Raw genomic sequence first — 23,165 nt, 5'->3', positions numbered from 1 at the left:
GATGGCTATCGTGTTTTTACTTATTCATTACTCTCCACTTTCAAGGCAAAAACCGAACACATTGGATGGATGGAGAGCTTGGGGAGTGCAGTCGAGAAATGTGGAAAAACATATTGGAGGATAGTTTGGTTATGTTTAGCCACAGCCAAAGTGAGTTAGAAGATGGTGCTGCATTGAATAGCAGCTCTTTTACGGGCTATTTTGTGTTAATTTATGCTGATTGTAACTTTTTTTTAACATAATGACTCTGCCTTAATTTCCAATGACCTAAAACAGCTTCTGGACATCAGAACAGTCACTAACCTAGATTTGGATGACAATTTCTACATCAACGAGTTGGTAGCTCTGGACATTCTGTTTACTAATCCTGTCTAATGCAGCTTTTTTTATGTATCACATAGTAAAACTGCATAAGTGTTGCTCTCCACTTTCTGGAGGACCGAGTTTTGAAATCAGTGGAATTTGAGTATGATAGCTAAGGAGTCTCCGAATTACATTATCAAACTAAGAGAAACCATGGCATCCGTGATAGGGAGGCGCGTCCATCCATGAATGATCTATACAGGTAAGATAGTCTAGCGTTACGTGTATGATCTTATTATTTGTATCACAGAGCATTGCTAGTTATAGCCTAATGTTAGCTAGCTAACATTGAACCTGGTTGGCCTCCCGGGTGGCGCAGTGGTTAATGTGCGCTGCACTACAGCGCCAGCTGTGCCATCAGAGACTCTGGTCGTAACCGGCCGCGACCGGGAGGTCCGTGGGGCGACGCACAATTGGCCTAGGGTCGTCCGGGTTAGGGAGGGCTTGGTCAGTAGGGATGTCCTTGTCTCATCGCGCACCAGCGACTCCAGTGGCGGGACGGGCGCAGTGCGCGCTAACCAAGGTTGCCAGGTACACGGTGTTTCCTCCGGCACATTGGTTCGGCTGGCTTCCGGGTTGGATGTGCCGCTGTGTTAAGAAGCAGTGCGGCTGGTTGGGTTGTGTATCGGAAGACGCATGACTTTCAACCTTCGTCTCTCCCGAGCCCGTACGGGAGTTGTAGCGATGAGACAAGATAGTAGCTACTACAACAATTGGATACCACGAAATTGGGGAGAAAAAGGGGGTAAAAAAATAAATAATAATAATAATAATAATACAAAATAAAAAACATTGAACCTGGTTGGTTAGCTACCTGAAGATTCATGCAGGGTAGTAATGTCATGAGTTGGGATTATGGTTCATTGTTTCGCTAGCTAGCTACATGTCTTAAGAAAAGACTCCACTATGCAAGTATTCATTACAATAGAATGTCACTGCAGCAACTGTTGATAGATGAAGCTGGTAAATTCGCTCTGGCTATCTACTCCGATTTCAGACCACAGGTAAGATAGTCTAGCTAGCTACATTTTCAGATATTACACGTTTCTAATTTTGACATTAAGACTTTTCATTTCAAGTTAAAGTGTACTGTTAGCTTGCTAGATAACATTAGCTGGCTGGCTCGCTAGCTAACATTACGTGTATGATCTTATTATTCGTATCTCAGAGCCATTTGCTTGGCTAGTTATAGCCTAATGTTAGCTAGCTAACATTGAATCTAGTTGGTTGCAGATTCAAGCAGGGAAGTAACGTCATGAGTTGGGATTATGGTTCCTAGCTAGCTAGCTACATGTGTTAGATAACATGAAAACAGCCTAACCAGCTCTGCCCGTGCAAATAAAATGGTCAGTTTGAATTTGGATGAGAGCTACAGCTTAATAGGGTGTGAATGATGTTGAATGGTTGTAGACAAAGATCTCTCCAGTAGGTGCCAAAACAATAAAAGGCATTTTTCTCAAAAAGTGAGGTTACAAGTTTCAACTTTCAAAGCAGAATTACTGTCCCATTGTTTCTTAAATGCAGTGAGTGATATGCAGTTTTGTAGTTCTGTGTCTCTGCTTTTATCCAATGTAAAAAATACAATTTAAAATGTTGCTACATAAGACCGAATCAAGGCGGTCGGTCACATATCCCAGCCAGATTCCGTTTATTACAGGCAACATACGCACTGAGCAAGACACCATCAAACAGGCAAAGTGTCAATAGAGGACTAAGAATGAATCGTACTACGCCAGCTCTGATGCTCGACGGAAGTGTCAGGGCTTGCGAATTATCATGGATTACAAAGAGAAACCCAGCCACGAGCTGCCCAGTGATACAGGCCTACAAGGTGAGCTAAATGCCTTGAGGCAAGCAACACTGAACCATGCATGAGAGCACCAGCTGTTCTGGATGACTGTCTGAACTCGCACTCCGTAGCCGATGTGGTCAGACAGGCAGCAGGGCCTGACAGATTACCAGGACGCGTACTCAGAGCGTACTCTTAACCAGCTGGCAAGTGACTTCACTGACATTGTCAACATCTCCCCGACCCAGTCTGTAATACCTACATGTTTCAAGCAGACCACCATAGTTCCTGTGCCCAATAACAGCAAGGTAACCTATCTAAATGACACATCTGTAGCCATGAAATGCTTTGAAAAGCTGGTCATGGCTCACATCAACACCATCATCCTAGATACCCTGGACCCACTCCAATTCACAATACCGCCCCAACAGATCCACAGATGACGCTGTCTCTATTGCACTATTGCACTCTCCCACCTGGACAAGAAGAACACCTATGTGAGAAAGCTGTTTCTTGACTTCAGCTCAGCATTAAACACCATAGTCCCCTCCAAGCTCATCACTAAGCTCAGGACCCTGCGACTGAACACCTCCCTCTCCCCTGGACTTCCTGACGGGCCGCACCCAGGTGGTGAGGTTAGGCAACATCACATCTGCTACGCTGACCCTCAACATGGGAGCCCCTGAGGTTGCGTGCCTGGTCCCCTCACAACGGTGATAGGTCTGCTCAACGGTGGAAGATCTGATGACAATGAGACAGCCTATAGGGAGGAGGTCAGTGACTAAGCAGTGTGGTGCCAGGACAACAACCTCTCCCTCAACGTCAGCAAGACAAAGGAGCTGATCGTGGACTACAGTAAACAGAGGGCCAGGCACACCCCGATCCACAGGGCTGTAGTGGAGAGGGTTGAGAGCTTCCTCCGTATCCACACCACAAAGGAATTGTCATGGTCCGATCCACCAACTCAGTTGTGAAGCACAACGATGCCTTTTCCCCCCTTCTTTAATTGTTTTTATCTAACTAGACAAGTCAGTTAAGAAACTATTCTTATTTACAATGATGGCCTACACCAGCCAAACCTGGACAACGCTGGGCCAATTTTGTGCCACCCCATGGGACTCCCAATCATGGTTGTGATACAGCCTGGATTTGAACCAGGGTGTCTGTAGTGCTGCCTCTAGTGCTGAGATGCAGTGCTAGAACTGTGACAGACTGATCTTAATTGTCTCAGTGTCTGTGTGTTTGTGTGCTTTGCTCAGATAGGTTCTGAGAAGAATATCCTTACAGGACATGTGGCATGGTACATGTCAATGCAAAGTGTGTGGGAAGGACTTGAATAGGGGAATTACATTTGTGAGTGACCCTGTTAGCTTATTGAAGAGTGTAATTACAAGCTCTGAAATGTTTGACATAATTGTAAGACAGACATTTTTGTTCATGGTTCATCTCTCCTTCTCGCTCTCTCTCTCTCTCTCTCTCTTATTCACTGTCTCTCATATCAGGAAATTACAAAAATGACTCTAATCTATTGAACATACACAACATGCCTTGTTCCATACAGTGCAGTGTTCTGGACCCCTCCACCTTTGTGGCTCACTCTACCTCAGACCGAGAAGTCTCTCCTGGCCTGGAGCCCAGAGTTCTTAGCTGAACTGACTGAGAGCTTTGCCCCCGGGGCAGGTTTAGCCCTAAACACACACTCACCACAGAGAAAATGCAACGCATCACACAAATTCATGTGTGTGTGTGAGAGGAAAGGGCAGGGGGGGTGGTGCCCTGGGAGAGGTCACTACAGAGGCATCCTGCAATATAGGGCAGGCAACTATGGCCTGCCCTATACTGTACTACTTTAAAGCTGTGGCCTACCAACTGCTGGGAGAAGCTCACTTTAGCTTTCCTCTCTCTAAAGAGGAGCCTCTCATAAACTGTCTGCTGTTGGATGTGTAGGCTAACAGTGGGTCTATGACGACTCAGGAGAACAATGATGATCTGACTAACCCCAACCTACATTACTACTATTTGTGCTCGGCAGCGTACACAGCCAAACACTTGTGAGTGGAGACCAACAAAGACAGGGTTGAGAGAGGAGCAGAGAGGAGAGGGAGTGGGGGAGTGGGAAGTAGGACACAGGAAATGGACAGAGAGACAGAGAGCGCAAGGGAGGGGAAGGAAACATGGAGGATGACTACAACAAGAATCACTTCCTCTAATTGTGTCTCCTCCTCGGCTGTCTGCTGAGCACTTTGGCATTTCACTTCTGTCTTTATCGGTCAAAAGGGAGGCTAATGAATATGCAAATTTTGGTCCAACGCCTCCAGTTGTGGCGGGCAACACCCCCTAGTTAGCAGCCCATAACGACAAGGGGTCAGAGACACTCTGGTTTCTCAGCAACCTGGAGTCACGGCACTCTACCCCGCCTTCCCACCTGACGGGAACAAAGGATTATTCATGAAAAATGGAGAAGTACAGTGTACGTCAACCTGCATCCGTCCCCTCCCACACACTGTGACAGGGCTGAAATACACAGCCCATTCTGCTTGGTTGATACCATCAAACTAACCAAGGTCACAGCTTCCACCAAGCAGCCCAGCCGCCACTGCCAGCAGGCAGGCAGGCACCACATCATAGAGATATACAGGGTAAGAGAGAAGGGGGCAGTTCAAGAGCTACAAGCAAGTCAATGCGATGCAAAATGGTTCACATTTCAAGCACCCATGGAGCAATTGCATTGTATATGCTATACAATACGCTATATGATGTTACTCCGATTCCAAATTGATGTTAGAGTTTCAACGCAGTAAGTCACTTTGGACAAATGTAAACCTTGATCAGTTCTGCAACATAAGGTAAACATTATTGCATGGTCACAGAATGATCGTAAGTATTTTCAGTTTACTTAAGGAAATGATTGAACTGTCAGATTCGGTCTGTGTGTAACGACCGTTGGTGGAAGAAGGTGAGGACCAAGACGCAGCGTGGTAAGTGTTCACCATTATTTTAATAAACTGAACACTAAATACAACAAGGAACAAAAGAAACAACTGAAACAACTGAAACAACTGAAACAACTGAAACAACTGAAACAACTGAAACAACTGAAACAACTGAAACAACTGAAACAACTGAAACAACTGAAACAACTGAAACAACTGAAACAACTGAAACAACTGAAACAACTGAAACAACTGAAACAACTGAAACAACTGAAACAACTGAAACAACTGAAACAACTGAAACAACTGAAACAACTGAAACAACTGAAACAACTCCGTCAGGTGCAAAACACACTAAACAGAAAAGAACTACCCACAACCCATAGTGGGAAAACAGGCTGCCTAAGAATGGTTCTCAATCAGAGACAACGATTGACAGCTGCATCTGATTGGGAAACATACCAGGCCAAAACCAGAAATGCAAAACATAGAACAAAAACATAGAAAACATAACATAGAACGCCCACCCTAGTCACACCCTGCCCTAACCAAAATAGAGAATAAAAAGCCTCTCTATGGCCAGGGCGTGACACTGTGAGGTTTTGGTAAAGTACAGTTTGCTCCTCACCCAGATCCCTTTTGCAAATCTCAGAAAATTTTACTTGGCCAGTAACTGAGCGTTGCCAACAAACATTCATGCCTTCTCAAACAAAGGAAAAAGACTGCACAAGAAATTTGAGGAAGCACACACATGTTTGCATGCATAAACTCCAAACAAACCTAATTGAAGGGGTGTTATGAATTTAGGAATGTTATCGAAATGTAATTTTGAGTCAGGTTTGTTTAGGAAGCTGTCAAACAAATCTCCTAGTCATCATTTATTCACAATGACCCCATGCAACGTGACTACGTCAAAGAGTATTGCATAAGGCAGATGAGAGTCAAAAGCATGTGAAATCAATCAAGGACTTTCTATCTCGTTTTGAGAACATATAGTATTTTATACTACATGGGACATACCAAAGTAAGTGGGTATGGCTGCCAAGCACATTCATTAGAAGTACTTACATTTACAGAAGCTCCAGTTCCCGGCTTTCAGCAGAGGCTTTGTGTTGGCATGTTTAGGTGAGCTGAGCCCCTCGTTAACGTAAATAATTTACCATTACCTTTATCCTGATGGAATCTTAATTGTGCTTCTATGGGCAGCCTGAAAGCGTCACACTCGCCCAGGAAAATAGACGGGGCCTGTCAGAGAGAAGAAATACATCTTAACACTCTGAAACCTGAAATAAAGCCAGATGTCAGGCGACACACATATTACACACACAAACACACACACACACACACACACCCACCCACCCACCCACCCACCCACCCACCCACCCACCCACCCACACACACACACACACACACACACACACACACACACACACACACACACACACACACACACACACACACACACACACACACACACACACACACACACACACACACGCACACACACACACACACCCAACAGGATTAATGACGTTTCTCCTCTAATTAAATGAGTGTTTATTCATTTGATTCTACAAGTCATCCATTGTCTTTTGACATTGATCTGGATTTCAATGGAGCGAATAGAGCAAACAACAGAGAACAATATGAGCATTACAAAGGGGCCCAGGAACATTCAGAGGTTTATTAGCCAACCCATTCACTCCAGTGGAGCGTATTCATTATAGGCCGTGATTGATAAACGCAAGGACAAGGGCTGCATAAACATATGGGCTGGGGAGCCTTTCAGAGGGCAGTGTGGCTGTGTTCTATGTGTGCCTGGCAGTGGAGCAGGGGCAGGGGCAGGGGAGTGACTCTTTATTTTTCATTCTTGCTTTATCCGCCAGCCGCTGAGGACCACACCGCAGTTGTGCTGGAAAGAACCATGCATCTGAAGCATGTGACTCAGTGCAATTGCTTGCGAGCGTTCCTTTCAGCTCAAAATGAAAGTAGCGTTTGGCCATTCCTCAAGACAGAGGGCAAAAACGAGACCGTAATCCACCACTTCCCTTCGTGAGAGAGAGAGAGAGAGAGAGAGAGATCTCGAACACCCACGGCTTTTCTCTTTTACCAGAAGTCATTCAGCAGAAACACTCACTGAGGTGTTGTAGGCCTGTCCTGTTCCTGTACATGTAAATAGACCGCCGCCTACACTGCAGTCTCTTCTGCCATGTCACCGCAAAAAACGGACTTATTATTTTCCATTGTCATTATTTTTGTGACAGCTTGTAGCCTACAGATCACTAAGTTAAGATTTCATAAAAAATATAAATGTAGTATGTTTCTGTCATTATTCTTATTGGGGAAGAAAATAGACAACCATTGACAAACAGCTTCTATCTCCAGGCCATCAGACTTGAACCTAAGACAATTTAACTAGCCGGTTATCACCCAGAACTCTACCCTTCACCTTAGAGACTGCTGCCCTATGTACATGGTCATTGAACACTGGTCACTTTAATAATGTTAACATACTGCTTTGCACAGTTTATATATAGTACCAGTCAAAAGTTTGGACACACCTACTCATTCAAGGTTTTTTCATTATTTTCTCTTTTCTCTGAGTTCCCACATATGCTGAGCACTTGTTGGCTGCTTTTCCTTCACTCTGTGGTCCAACTCATCCCAAACCATCTCAACTGGTTTGAGGTCAGGTGACTGTGGAGGCCAGGTCATCTGATGCAACATGCCATCACTCTCCTTCTTGGTCAAATAGCCCTTACTCAGCCTGGAGGTGTGTTGGGTCATTGTCCTGTTGAAAAACAAATGATAGTCCCACCTAGCGCAAACCAGATGGGATGGTGTATCGCTGCAGGATGCTGTGCCTTGAATTCTAAATACATCACAGACAGTGTCACCTGCAAAACACCCCCACACTGTCACACCTCCTCCATGCATCACGGGGGAACTACACATGCCAAGATCATCCGTTCACCTACTCTGTGTCTCACAGAACAGATTTCCACCGGTCTAATGTCCATTGCTCGCAAATCTCGTCTTATTATTGGTGTCCTTTAGTAGTGGTTTATTTGCAGCAATATCGACCATGAAGGCCTGATTCACACAGTCTCCTCTGAACTGTTGATGTTGAGATGTGTCTGTTACTTGAACTGTGGAGCATTTATTTGGTCTGTAATTTCTGAGACTGGTAACTGTAATGAACTTATCCTCTGCAGCAGAGGTAACTCTGGGTCTTCCTTTCCGTGAGAAGCATGAGAAGATAGGGAGAGATATTTTTAATTAGCTAGAGAAGAATAGATTCACTTTTAGAATGCTAGCTAAGGGTACTATAGGCCTAGTTATCATGTTTCACGTTGGATTTATTAACTACAGAAAGGTAAGATATGTTTTTAATTCTGGTGCAGCTCTGCACACACAAGGTAGCTCAAGCACCTGTAAAACACCCCCACACTGTCACACCTCCTCCATGCATCACGGGGGAACTACACATGCCAAGATCATCCGTTCACCTACTCTGTGTCTCACAGGACAGATTTCCACCGGTCTAATGTCCATTACTCGTGTTTCTTGGCCCAAGCAAATCTCTCATTATTATTGGTGTCCTTTAGTAGTGGTTTATTTGCAGCAATTCGACCATGAAGGCCTGATTCACGCAGTCTCCTCTGAACAGTTGATGTTGAGATGTGTCTGTTACTTGAACTGTGAAGCATTTATTTGGTCTGTAATTTCTGAGGCTGGTAACTCTAATGAACTTATCCTCTGCAGCAGAGGTAACTCTGGGTCTTCCATTCCTGTGGTGGTCCTCGTGAGAGCCAATTTCATCATAGCACTTGACGGTTCTTGCGACTGCACCTGAAGAGACGTTCAAATTCTTGAAATTTTCCGAATTGACTGACCTTCATGTCTTAAAGTGATGATGGACTTTCATTTCTCTTTGCATATTTGAGCTGTTCTTGCCATAATATGAACTTGGTCTTTTACCAAATAGGGCTATCTTCTGTATACCATCTCTACATTGTAACTGCACAACTGAATTGCTCAAATGCATCAAGAAGGAAAGAAATTCCATAAATGAACTTTTAACAAGGCACACGGTCTGCCTGCAAGCTAAACATCTTTGCTAGTGTGTGTGTGTGTTCAGGATATCTGGCCCTCCCCCCTCTGAAACATAGGTTACTGCACTGACATTAGAAGCGTGAGAAGATAGGGAGAGATATTTTTAATTAGCTAGAGAAGAATAGATTCACTTTTAGAATGCTATCTAAGGGTACTATAGGCCTAGTTATCATGTTTCACTTTGGATTTATTAACTACAGAAAGGTACGATATGTTTTTAATTCTGGTGCAGCTCTGCACACACAAGGTAGCTCAAGCTTGTTAGGTAGTTAGCTAAAGCTTGTTAGATTGCTAGCTCAAAGGAAGTTCCTTCATAGAAGCCGCTCCACCTAGGTATAATTCTGTGGACCTAATTCAGATAGTGCATGTCATGACAAGATGCCCAGCGATTCAAGCCTGCTTCTCAATTCTCTCCCTCTCTCACCACCAGTTGCATTTCAGTCACATCTTGCGCCATAGGCTACACTTGTCTATCCATCACTTATGTAAACAATGAGCTTGAATGCTCTATCCGCACGGATTGATTTCACAGGTTTGAAAAGGAACAGACAGGAACGATACTGGTTCAGAACTTTATTTTACTGGTTGGAACAGTGGAACATAATGGAAAAAAAATGGTGGTTCTGTTCAGGCACACCAGTTGGTGTCAAGAACTGCAACGCTGCGAGGTCCACCACCCAAAGAACATCCAGCCAACTTGACACAACTGTGGAAAGCATTGGAGTCATGGGCCAGCATCCCTGTGGAACGCTTTTGACACCTTGTAGAGTCCATGCCCGGACGAATTGAGGCTGTTCTGAGAGCAAGAGGGGGGGGGGGGGGGGGGTGCAACTCAATATTAGGAAGGTGTTCCTAATGATTGGTATACTCAGTGCATATTTATATTCCGGACTCTAGCCCAGAAGCTAAATTCCTGCAATTCTATCAATTTTGTTGTGGGGTTTTTATACTTTTGACATAACTCATCATAATATATCTACTGCTGTACATACCATTCTTAGTATATCTTGTGTAAATTCATCCGGTGTATATACACCACATGACCAAAAGTATGTGGAAACCTGCTCTTCAAACATCTCATTCCAAAGTCATGGGCATTAATATTGAGTTGATCCCTCTTTGGCTGCTACAACAAGGTCCAATGGCGGCGAGCTTTACACCACTCCAGTTGACGCTTGGTATTGCACATGGTGATCTCAGGCTTATGTGCGACTGCTCGGCCATACCCAAGAAGACTCAAGGCTGTAATTGCTGCCCAAGGTGCTTCAACAAAGTACTGAGTAAATGTGATATTTCAGTTAATTTATTTTTTATAAATTAGCAAAAATGTTTTTTTCTCTCTGTTTTTGCTTTGTCATTATGGGGTATTGTGTGTAGATTGATGAGGGAAAATCGATTTAATCCATTTTAGAACAAGGCTATAACATAACAAAATGTGTAAAAAGTCAAGGGGTCTGAATACTTTCTGAATTTACACAATAACAGCTAAGAATGATATGTACAGCAGCAGATACAATATATTAGAGTGAGCTATGTCAATAATCCAGTGTGTAAATAATTATGCAGTGTGTATAAACAGTGTAACTAAAATACATGTACAGTAGTAGAAATATGATGATGAGCTACGTCGGGGATACAGTATTTAAATACACAGTGTGAAATGGGAAGTGACCAGTGGTTCAATGTCTCTATAGCATGGGAAAGCAGCATTGGCTGTGTGTGTGTGTGTGTGTGTGTGTGTGTGTGTGTGTGTGTGTGTGTGTGTGTGTGTGTGTGTGTGTGTGTGTGTGTGTGTGTGTGTGTGTGTGTGTGTGTGTGTGTGTGTGTGTGTGTGTGTGTGTGTGTGTGTGTGTGTGTGTGTGTGTGTGTGTGTGTGTGTGTGTGTGTGTGTGAGGGCTTAGGCTGGAGTGACATGTTGTCCCAGGTTCCTCTTAAACTCAGCTGTGTGAATTAATGAGGCTTTGTCAAAGTTATCATTACGATGCCAAACTCACCACTGGTGTGCATGGCCAACGAGCTCTATTTTCATGTCCTCTAACCAAAGCACCGGTTCCAATCCAAGTGCCAATGCTTTTTTAGTAAACTCCAGGAGTTTACATTTGTTGGATGACATGAAAATAGAGCTCTTGGGCCACGCCCACCAGTGGAGGATTTGGTGTCAAAATGAGAATGCATAAGCACAAGAGAATCCCATACCTGTAAAATATGGTGGTGTATCTTTGATGTTATGGGGCAATTTTTCTTCCACTGGTCCTGGGGCCCTTGTTACGGTCAACAGCACTTTACCCAGTACCAGGACATTTTAGCCTGGTTGCCTCTTCCAGGAGGCTGAAGATTGGCCGCAAGTGGATCTTCCAGCAAGACAACAACCCCAAGCTCACATAAAAATCCACAAAGAAAGGGTTAACAAACCACAAAATCAACATTTTGCAATGGCCATCTCAGTCTCCAGACTTGAAAGCCATTGAAAACCTGTGGCTTGAATTGAAGAGGGCAGTCGATAAGACCAGACGATGGACATCAAGGCTCTGGAAAGGAGTCTATATGGAGGAATGGTCTGAGATCCCTCCCAATGTTCTCCAACTCATAAAAACTATCAGTGCCATTATTCTTGCGAGGTGAGGTATTGAAAGGTATTGAAAACGGGTCTGATTGGTGAGCAATTTTGACCCAAACTTTGTGAGGAAAAAAAGGGATTACTTTCTCTGAGCAAGTCAAATATTGTTTGGCATAAAATGGAACTCAGTATTTGAATTATTTATTTTATACATTATTTTTTGATCATCTTTATCAAATGTGTCAATAATTCCGATCTTCATTATATAGCTCTTCCTACAGAGGACCACAGAAAGAGAGAGAGAGAGATATAGAGAGAGAAAGAGAGGTTGAGGTGTGTGTCTGTGTGTGTGAAAATCTGGACAAGTGGTGACATTTAGCCGGTCCCACAAAGAAAATTATATTTAAGGCTTAGGGGTTAGGTTTAAGGTCACGGTTACAATTAGGATTAGGGTTAGGTTTTGGGTTTAGGGTTAAGATTAGGGTTTGGTTGAGGGTTGGGGTTAAGATTAGGGTTAGGTTAAGGGTTGGGGTTAAGATTAGGGTTAGGTTTTGGGTTTAGGGTTAAGATTAGGGTTAGGTTTTAGGTTAAGGTTTGGGGTTAAGATTAGGGTTAGGTTAAGGGTTGGGGTTAAGATTAGGGTTAGGTTAAGGGTTGGGGTTAAGATTAGGGTTAGGTTAAGGGTTGGGGTTAAGATTAGGGTTAGGTTAAGGGTTGGGGTTAAGATTAGGGTTAGGTTAAGGGTTGGGGTTAAGATTAGGGTTAGGTTAAGGGTTGGGGTTAAGATTAGGGTTAGGTTAAGGGTTGGGGTTAAGGTTATGGAAAATAGGATTTTGAATGGAAATACATTTTTTGGTCCCCACAAGGATAGTAAAACAATCATGTGTGTATGCATGCGTGTGCGTGTGTTTCTGTGTGTGTGTGGAGGAAACAGGTGACATGGCGGGAGTCCTGATGAGGGCCAGTGTAATGTCAGCCAGATCAGGTTACCACATGGCTTCCCATTAATCCATTCAGCCATCCACAAACTCTCTGATATGCTGTTGTTTAGCAATCTAACATCTAACGATATGAAGTCATGCTCAGAGGCACACAATCGGTGTGTGTCAGATTTCCTTACTGAGCTGTATGGGAAAGGGTTAATGAGTATAGGACAGTTGCCAGCAGGCCTGCATGCCTCTCCCCTCCACCCGCCATCCACCCCTTCACCCGGCCTCCTCCACCCCTCCACCTACCCTCCACCCTTCCACCCGCCCTCCACCCCTTCACCCGGCCTCCTCCACCCCTCCACCTACCCTCCACCCTTCCACCCGCCCTCCACCCCTCCACCCGGCCTCCACCAGCCCTCCACCCCTCCACCCGCCCTCCACCCCTTCACCCCTCCATCCGCCCTCCACCCGCACTCCACCCGCTCCACTACCTGCAGCTACCAGGCCCCTATCTATCCATCCCCTGTCTACCCTTTCTCTCCTCTTTTTTCTCTCCTCCCCTGTTCTTTGGCTCCTCCCTGCCCTGCACACCTGCTATGGGAGCCAGCCTCTTGCCTCTTGCCCAGGCAGGGTGGAGGAACAGACGCTCTCTGTGTTTTCTTCCAGATAATCATCACATTTCTCACATGCTTGCTCTTCTCTGCCTGGCCAGCCTGCCAAGCTTACCTCAGCCAAGACCCCTGCTGCAGCTGCCTAGCCATACACCAGACCCACAGACAGCCTCTGGGACCACACAATACAGCCTCTCTCTTTCCACCACCTCCCCACTCCTGCCCCCACCCCTGCCTCTCCTACTGCAGGTGTCCCCGGGATAAGAGAATAGCAGTGTGGGGAGGGGTGGAAGGGTTCATTTAGGCTATTGAGGTATAGCTATGGTTCCAAATTCCACACCACTTCTATAGCTATTCAAAGAAAAGAATGCAGAACGATAAAGAGTTTGAGTCGTTCCCCAACAAGCATGACAGATCACCATGTCTCATATCCACAGTACATTTAGAGGAGGTATGATCAATGGCATTGTCACTATCTGACCTTATTCTCAATGGTCCAGACGTGTATGGTGTTCAAGTGCCTCTTATCCAGAGGTCTGTGCTGCTCTTCTGTGTAAGACTACCCCTGTGGGCTCCCGAACAGCCATTGTGACTGTGTAAGTAAACCCCAATGGAACAGGGGAGCTCAGTGTTGGAGGAGAAATAGGAGACATTTTTCATTTATTAATGAATGCTATCAGGTTGACCAGTTCATGTTTTACAAAAAGCCAGGGAGAGGCAGATTAGTTATCAGGGCCAGCTGTCCAGTCCAGACTGGCCTCTCTCTCTCTCCCTCCTTCACTCCCTTCTTCCCTCCCTCCCTCTTTGGATTTTACCATGGCCACAGTCTCTGGGCAGATGGACAGGGCCCTGGATCAATCAGAGAGGATCAATAGCTCCAGACTGATGCGGGGTGAAAGGTGTGGGCTGACTGACTGTGAATAGGGGACAGGGGAGGGGAGAAGGGATGGGGAAGGGCCCACGTCGTGTAGTGTCACTCACTGGCTGTATTCTCTCAACAGGGGGCATGAGTGAGATGGATGGAGGAAAAGTGGAGCCAGTCGACACCACTAGCTACTTACCTGACTGACTGTCGCTCCTCAATGTTCATGATTCATTAAGTCAACGACCAGTTTGGGAAATGTCACCATGCTGGAGGGGGAAACCACAAGAAAGAAACCTCTCTTCGCTGTTGTGCTTTCTTAGCGTGTGAGACTGTGCACAGTACCTTTTAAACATGAATGTAGGAGTATTCTTATCTTTGGCAAATAGCCAAAGATAAGATGTATTGATTGATGTATTGATTGTGCTGTCATCCTGGGTGGCAGGTAGCATAGTGGTTAAGAAAAAAATGAAAAACATCTGAAAGGTTGCTGGTTTGAATCCCCCAGCTGACTAGGTGAAAAATCTGTCAATGTGCTCTTGAGCAAGGCACTCAACCCTTATTCCTCTGGATAAGAGAATCTGCTAAAATCTTATATTACATCATGTGTTGACCTATATGATTTGCTGTAACTTGGTATCAGAACCTTGTTCCTTATCAAGCACTTTGCTAAACAGTGTATCTCTTATTTAATTCATTCTCTCAAGTTCAAACTAAGCACAACAGAAGACCCTGGCACACTGAAATAAACCAGATAGAATGTAACAGCTTAAATAATCTTAGAATCCCAACCATCTAGCTCAGCGGCGTGAGGCCTCTGTGAGGTGATGGTGGACAGGGTCACAGCGGTCAGACACTGCTCTAAACACTGCCCTATTGTTTCTGCTTGTCTTCCGGCCCGGCTGTTAGCTCTGGTCTGTGTTTGATGCAGCCCAGACTCTGCCGTGTGTGGTGGGTGTGCCTCATACTCAGCCCTGTGACACTAGACACAGACAGACACCAACAAGAAGGAAGGAAGGAAGGAAGTGGATCTCAGAGTCCACTCAGCCACCAGCCAAATGGCCGTCCAGCAGCCAGCTCACACTAGTCAACAAACAGTTCAAGGGGTTTGTTCTGCTTTCTCAGGCTTCCAGCAGAGGAGATGGGAGAGTCAACTGAAATAAATTCCTGGGTAGCCCTTTCCTGCAGTCAAATGGCTAGTGGCATCACGGGTGGAATATTTTTGATATTTTTGATAATTTCATAATTAATCAACTTTTTATTTTATTTGTTTAAATCTGCCTAAAATCTGGTGATTCTATGTCAAACTGTTTTGTTATATTTCAGTCTTCTGTGATGTGTATAAAGAGTCATACTGGAATGGAAATTCAAAATTGAATACATTTCAACTCAGTATTTGAGATGGTACTGGTGTCTTCTTTTTTAAAGCCCATTTAAAATATATATATATATATTTCACCTTTATTTAACCAGGTTAAGAACAAGTTGAGAACAAGTTCTCATTTGCATCTGCAACCTGGCCAAGATAAAGCAAAGCAGTTCGACACATACAACAACACAGAGGTACACATGGAATAAACAAACATACAATCAATAATACAGTAGAACAAAAGAAAACAAAAAGTCTATATACAGCATGTGCAAATGAGGTAGGATAAGAGAGGTAAGGCAATAAATAGGCCATGGTGTCACGCCCTGACCTTAGTTCCTTTTTTATGTCTCTATTTTGGTTTGGTCGGGGCGTGAGTTGGGGTGGGCATTCTATGTTGTTTTTCTATGTTTTCTTTTCTATGCGTAGGATGGTAAGTTTTAAGAGGGTATGTTTGGCAGCATGAGTGAAGGATGCTTTGTTTTGAAATAGGAAGCCGATTCTAGATTTAGTTTTGGATCGGAATGTTTAATGTGAGTCTGGAAGGAGAGTTTACAGTCTAAACAGACACCCAGGTATTTGTAGTTGTCCACATATTCTAAGTCAGATCCGTCCAGAGTAGTGATGATGGATGGGCGGGCAGGTGCGGGCAGCGATCACTTGAAGTGCATGCATTTAGTTTTACTTGCATTTAAGAGCAGTTGGAGGCCACGGAAGGAGAGTTGTATGGCATTGAAGCTCATCTGGAGGTTAGTTAACACAGTGTCCAACGAAGGGCCAGAGGTATACAGAATGTTTTTTGTCTGCGTAGAGGTGGATTAAAGAATCACCAGCAGCGAGAGAGACATCATTGATGTATACAGAGAAGAGAGTCGGCCAGGGAATTGAACCCTGTGGCAACCCCATAGAGACTGTGTGTGAGGTGTATACTTTTGTTTCAAAGTAGATCTGTTAATTACTACCAAGAAACACTCTGTGTGACCCTGATTTAGCCCACTGCAGTAAAAGGTTAAATTGTTGACCTGTGAAATAAGGACCTAAAAATGGCCAAGCTACGAATCATATTAATTTCACATTAGCCCACCTAATACTACCTAATACCTACCTTCTATGTATTTCCCCTCACAAACTACTGAATCATCATGGTTCTGAGGAGCTGGGGCTTGAGCTGAGAGTTGGGTGTTTGGGCGGTAGTTAGTCAGAAGTCATGGGAGTGTTTGGCAGGCTGTGCTTCCTGTTTCCTGTTGAGGGGCGAAGAGGAGTCTCATGGTTCCCTGCAAAGACAGGCCGTGGAGGGTAAACAGAGGGAATCCCACCCCTGCCATCACCACACACCAGCATGGAAATTTCACAATAGTTTCCACAGAGGGATCCCCGTCCCCTGGCCTTTCGGCATGACAAAGGAAGTCAGTGTGTCTGTCTGCCAATGAGAGGCAGATATGGTGATTTAAACCTTCTGTTGTATTGAAATCCAATCAAATCACAGAAATGTAAATGCTGTTTGCAAACTACATCTGGGCCTACTTGGGAAAATATATATGGTGTCGATATTATAATTCAAGTTTCATTGAATTAAGCCCTACGTTTTTTCTGATACCATCATATGAAACTTTCAATCACAACAAAGACAACACAACAAAGAGAAATCCGTTTTATTATATTTCCTCCGGTTCAGGGTTATTATTTGTGGGCTCTTTGTTGTGATTCGTGTCAAGTCTTTGAAAAATGAACAGCATTGAAAAACAATGGCATATACAGATGTAGGATCTTAAATTGATCCCCCTGCTGCAGAACATTTAAAACGTGTATTGTGTTTTTGAGGTTTAAAAAGGCTTCTGAAGTTATTCATTTCCACTTTGGAAAAATGTATCAACCCCTACAAGAATGCCTATTAATTATAACCCACATAATTATTCCCAGTTCCTGTTGCTCCAGGATTGTTTTCCTGCTGTAGTAAACTGGCTCAAATTTAGATTCTACATCTGTACGTGAAGAGCAACACGACTATAAGAGAAAGGTGGTGAACATATCACCATGATGCAATGGTGTGCAACCATGGTGCCCTTTGTGAATGTTCTGGGGGATTAGCCTAGTTTGGGAAATGTCATAGTCTTTGCTTACCTCCGCACAGCACACTGTCTTCACTTAGATGGTGACCTTATTTTTTTCTTATCTAAGCCATCCATGTGAGACCTCTGTTCATACGTTTATAATTCAAAATCTTCAGGAGAATTGGGAGTCTGAATTGCATTCACATCCGGGGGTAGCAGCATTTTGTTTTGACAACGTTGTAAAACTGCAGATCTGCTAATGGTGAAGTGATTTGGTGCCCCTAAATATTTGATGTTAATGTAATAGGAAAGTCATGAAAGCTTTTCAAATCTCAATTTATCGTGTCAACCGATCATTGATTTAACCTGCAAATTTATGGAACCTTTTCTCCAGTTCCTGGAGGGCCAAAGGATGAATGGTTGGACTGTAAATAGCATGTCCAACTCCCAATGAGAAATGTTTCCACATTTTATATTGCAAAGGGGCTTATCTCATTTTAATTATTTACTTGCGAGTGTGATGGAGTGCCTCAGGGAGAAATATTGATTACACAGATTTAGGACCTGCTGCCTGGCTAAATGGCATACTGGGATACTTAAATGGGAATGTCAATGTAGGGAGGTCTGGCTATCTCCCACCCCAAAGACAAAACACACAAATAAACTGAGCCAACAAAACACAGGATTGGATACACAGGGAAAGGTCAGTCATTTCTGCATTAAATCAAATATCATCTGCCTTACTGTATGACCAGTGAATAGGACTGGTATTACAGTAAATATTGTAATGGAACTGGCCTTGTATGTAGCTTCTAACGTTCTCGTGTTCTTCTTCTTTCTTCTTTTTATTTCTTGTGTGTTTTTGTTCTTCCTTATGTTATTTGTAGTATTACATTGTTATTGATTACTGGAGCAAGAACGGCATGTCACTGTACTGGTGCACGTGACATTAAATCTTGAAACTAGGAAACCTGCTACCAGAAGTCACCGGTGGGCATTTCAGACATATTGACGGAAAATGGACATTAAAATATGCGTATTCATCGGTTTCTGACAAGCAATAGATCCAATCCATACCACTCACCATGTTCAAGATCCTGCCTGTTCAAACACAACAATATGAATCCACACACAAGTTCTATTCTGTCAGACAGACAAGGTCAACACCCAAAACTGGGTCTTGGTTTGCACCCTGTTGGTCCCTCTACTTGTCATCAACAACAGCTGTACATTAATAGTGTAGCAGAAGGAACACCACTGATCTGGAGCTCAGACAGAGACTGAGACCCTTCTGTGATGATCAGGGGCAGTCACACTGGCGGGTCAAGGATCGTCCGTCCTGCATGGGGGCCAACGCACACAGATCAATACATAATATCTTACTAATTGAATTCGACCTGGATCGACCCAGAGGGCGGCTGGCTGCGATCTGTGGGCGAGTGCACAGTAAATACTAATGATCAGCATGGGGGAGGGGGTGAGCGATGGAGACTGGGGGTCTGGGGGAGTTTAGGGGGGAATGTCTGCTCTGAGGGGAAGATGAGAGGTGGGGGTTGCTGAGAGGGGTTTGGGTGGACAGAGGATGGGGATATAGCAGGGATGGGGAATGTCTGCTCTGAGGGGAGATGAGAGGTGGCGGTTGCTGAGAGGGGTTTGGGTGGGCAGAGGATGGGGATATAGCAGGGATGGGGGAATGTCTGCTCTGAGGGGGAGATGAGAGGTGGCGGTTGCTGAGAGGGGTTTGGGTGGGCAGAGGATGGGGATATAGCAGGGATGGGGGAATGTCTGCTCTGAGGGGGAGATGAGAGGTGGCGGTTGCTGAGAGGGGTTTGGGTGGGCAGAGGATGGGGATATAGCAGGGATGGGGGAATGTCTGCTCTGAGGGGAGATGAGAGGTGGCGGTTGCTGAGAGGGGTTTGGGTGGGCAGAGGATGGGGATATAGCAGGGATGGGGGAATGTCTGCTCTGAGGGGGAGATGAGAGGTGGCGGTTGCTGAGAGGGGTTTGGGTGGGCAGAGGATGGGGATATAGCAGGGATGGGGGAATGTTTGCTCTGAGGGGGAGATGAGAGGTGGCGGTTGCTGAGAGGGGTTTGGGTGGGCAGAGGATGGGGATATAGCAGGGATGGGGGAATGTCTGCTCTGAGGGGGAGATGAGAGGTGGCGGTTGCTGAGAGGGGTTTGGGTGGGCAGAGGATGGGGATATAGCAGGGATGGGGGAATGTCTGCTCTGAGGGGGAGATGAGAGGTGGCGGTTGCTGAGAGGGGTTTGGGTGGGCAGAGGATGGGGATATAGCAGGGATGGGGGAATGTTTGCTCTGGGGGAGATGAGAGGTGGCGGTTGCTGAGAGGGGTTTGGGTGGGCAGAGGATGGGGATATAGCAGGGATGGGGGAATGTTTGCTCTGAGGGGAGATGAGAGGTGGCGGTTGCTGAGAGGGGTTTGGGTGGGCAGAGGATGGGGATATAGCAGGGATGGGGGAATGTCTGCTCTGAGGGGGAGATGAGAGGTGGCGGTTGCTGAGAGGGGTTTGGGTGGGCAGAGGATGGGGATATAGCAGGGATGGGGGAATGTCTGCTCTGAGGGGAGATGAGAGGTGGCGGTTGCTGAGAGGGGTTTGGGTGGGCAGAGGATGGGGATATAGCAGGGATGGGGGAATGTCTGCTCTGAGGGGGAGATGAGAGGTGGCGGTTGCTGAGAGGGGTTTGGGTGGGCAGAGGATGGGGATATAGCAGGGATGGGGGAATGTCTGCTCTGAGGGGAGATGAGAGGTGGCGGTTGCTGAGAGGGGTTTGGGTGGGCAGAGGATGGGGATATAGCAGGGATGGGGGAATGTCTGCTCTGAGGGGGAGATGAGAGGTGGCGGTTGCTGAGAGGGGTTTGGGTGGGCAGAGGATGGGGATATAGCAGGGATGGGGGAATGTCTGCTCTGAGGGGGAGATGAGAGGTGGCGGTTGCTGAGAGGGGTTTGGGTGGGCAGAGGATGGGGATATAGCAGGGATGGGGGAATGTCTGCTCTGAGGGGGAGATGAGAGGTGGCGGTTGCTGAGAGGGGTTTGGGTGGGCAGAGGATGGGGATATAGCAGGGATGGGGGAATGCGGTATCAGTTGATTACATGAAGCCAGAGGGTCAGCCAGATTCCCCTATCATTACCTTAAAAGGTTTTCACCTCAAAATGAATCTCCATAATAGTGTTCTTGTTTGGACATGGTCAATTTGACAGTCTCTGTAAAGTTGTTTGTGTGCGCAAGTGTGTGTGTGTGCTTGTGCGTACGTGCGTGTGTTTGTGTGTGTGTTCGTGTGTGTTTGTTTTACCCCCATGTCTACTGGAGATAGCTGACGGGGTCATCTTGTGCTTTTCAAACAGTACCCCAGCCTCTTCAGACTCTGGCATGACATCTTTATATGCACTGTACATAAAGCAGTAATTCCACATATATCAATAGAAATGAAACGGTTAGTTGTTTTTCCATCTTACCCAACTACACTGAACAAAAAATATAAACGCAACGTGCAACAATTTCAAAGATTTTACTGACTTACAGTTCACATAAGGAAATCAGTCAAATGAAATAAATTCATTAGGCCCTAATCTATGGATTTCACATATCTGGGAATACAGATATGCATCTGTTGGTCACAGATACCTTAAAATAAACGTAGGGTCGTGGATCAGAACACTAGTCAGTATCTAATGTGACCACCTTTTGCCTCATGCAGCTTGACTCATCTCCTTCACGCTGAGTTGATCAGGCTGTTGATTGTGGCCTGTGGAATGTTGTCCCACTCCTCTTCAATGGCGGTGCGAAGTTGCTGGATATTGGAGGGAACTGGAACACGTGGTGGTACGCGTTGATCCAGAGGATCCCAAACAACCTCAACATGTCTGGTGAAAATGCACGCATGGAAGAACTGGGACATTTTCAGCTTCCAGTAATTGTTTAAAGATCCTTGCGACATGGGGCCGTGTATTATCATGCTGAAACATGAGGTGATGGCATGGGCCTCAGGATCTTGTCATGGTATCTCTGTGCATTGCATAAAATGCAATTGTGTCCGTTGTCCGTAGCTTATGCCTGCCCATAACATAACCCCACCACCACCATGAGGCACTCTGTTCACAACATTGACATCAGCAAACCGCTCGCCCACACAACACCTTACATGGCATTGCGTTGTGTGACGAAACTGCACATTTTAGAGCGCCATTGTATTGTCCCCAGCACAATGTGCACCTGTGTAATGATCATGCTGTTTAATCAGCTTCTAGATGTGCCACACCTGTCAGATGGATGGATTATCCTGACAAAGAAGAAATGTTCACTAACAGGGATGTAAACACATTTGTACACAACATTTGAGAGAAATACGCTTGCTGTGCCTAAGGAACATTTATAATAATAATAATAATAATAATATTCTGGGATCTTTTATTTCAGCTCATGAAACATGGGTCCAACCCTTTACATGTTGCGTTCGTATTTTTGTTCGTTATAAATATGTGTTTGAACAAAGCTTCTCTTCTTAGAAAGATATGTGTGGCTTTGCTCTGTGTAACAATCTCTGTCAGGTAAAGAAACACAAAGGCCATTTGGATCCTTTTCATTCTCTCCCAGTGTGATATAATAATAATAATAATAATAATAATAATAATAATAATAATAATAATAATAATAATAATATAATAATAATAATAATAATATATGCCATATCTACCTGATGCAACATAACATACATTTACTGTAACATGTAGTTCTCTATTCCTCAACCACATAAAAGGTCACATACTGAACGTTCACGTTCACTTCAAGATTTCACCTTATCCTATTTCCACTACCAGTGTGACAGGTCACACTGTTAAAGCCCTGCTGAGAGTTGTTTACCAGAAATGAGTGCAAAACTGTCTACAGTAAGCTAATCATACTGAGAATTAACAGTCTCCATACCAGGAGAAAAAAAAAAACACTCCTTAGCAGTTTATTTGGCCGGTTTAGTTTTTCTAACGACAGATTACTATGTTTGTTTTTACAGAACCGGCGTCTGTCGAAGCAATAAGCGAGGACATCTGTGTATCTGACAGCCTTCAATGGGGTCAAGCTGAAGAACAATCTATGGCAAAAAGCTCTCGGTCAATTCCACCCAGCAACACAGCTCTTGTGACAAGGCCAATGTGTTGGTATCATTTACATGGCCAGGGGAGGGTACATTTATTTGAGTCCATCTAATTGACATTTGTGGATCGATGTAACAAAAAGCCTCTCTGCAGAGTCTGCCAATACACACCTATTCCCAGGAGACCCCTGGGTCCACAATGCCACGTGCATGGGGCCTGGCACCTCATCTGTCACAACTATCTGCCCGATCCAGAGGACCTCTTCCCATTCTGCACCTGCCCCACCACACAATCTCCATTGATCAGCGGGGGTACCTATCCCTCCTCTAAGACGCTCCATATTGTTGGAGGCACAGCTCACTGGGGGTCCTGACTGATCCCACCGTGGACAATTGGATCACACGAGAGGTATTCATTTGATGGGTTAGTAGAAGTGTCACTGGGGGAAATGCTTCGTCTATTGTCATCCAAT

The 23,165-nt window shown here is 45.0% G+C and overlaps 1 protein-coding gene across 1 annotated transcript; it reads right to left on the bottom strand.

The window, feature by feature from the left end:
• Nucleotides 1-19,040: 19,040 nt before the first annotated feature.
• Nucleotides 19,041-20,974, bottom strand: LOC123997248 (proline-rich extensin-like protein EPR1). The gene is made up of 2 exons (XM_046301413.1): nucleotides 20,896-20,974; nucleotides 19,041-20,596 (listed from the first exon to the last, which is right to left on the bottom strand). The coding sequence occupies exons 1-2, from the start codon at nucleotides 20,972-20,974 to the stop codon at nucleotides 19,041-19,043; spliced, it is 1,635 nt and encodes a 544-aa protein (XP_046157369.1).
• Between the last annotated feature and the right edge of the window lie 2,191 nt (nucleotides 20,975-23,165).

This window comes from Oncorhynchus gorbuscha, linkage group LG15, assembly GCF_021184085.1.
Source record: "Oncorhynchus gorbuscha isolate QuinsamMale2020 ecotype Even-year linkage group LG15, OgorEven_v1.0, whole genome shotgun sequence".
Lineage (NCBI taxonomy): Eukaryota > Metazoa > Chordata > Actinopteri > Salmoniformes > Salmonidae > Oncorhynchus > Oncorhynchus gorbuscha.
Note: the sequence above shows the minus strand (reverse complement) of the source record. Positions and strands in the feature narration are given on the sequence as shown.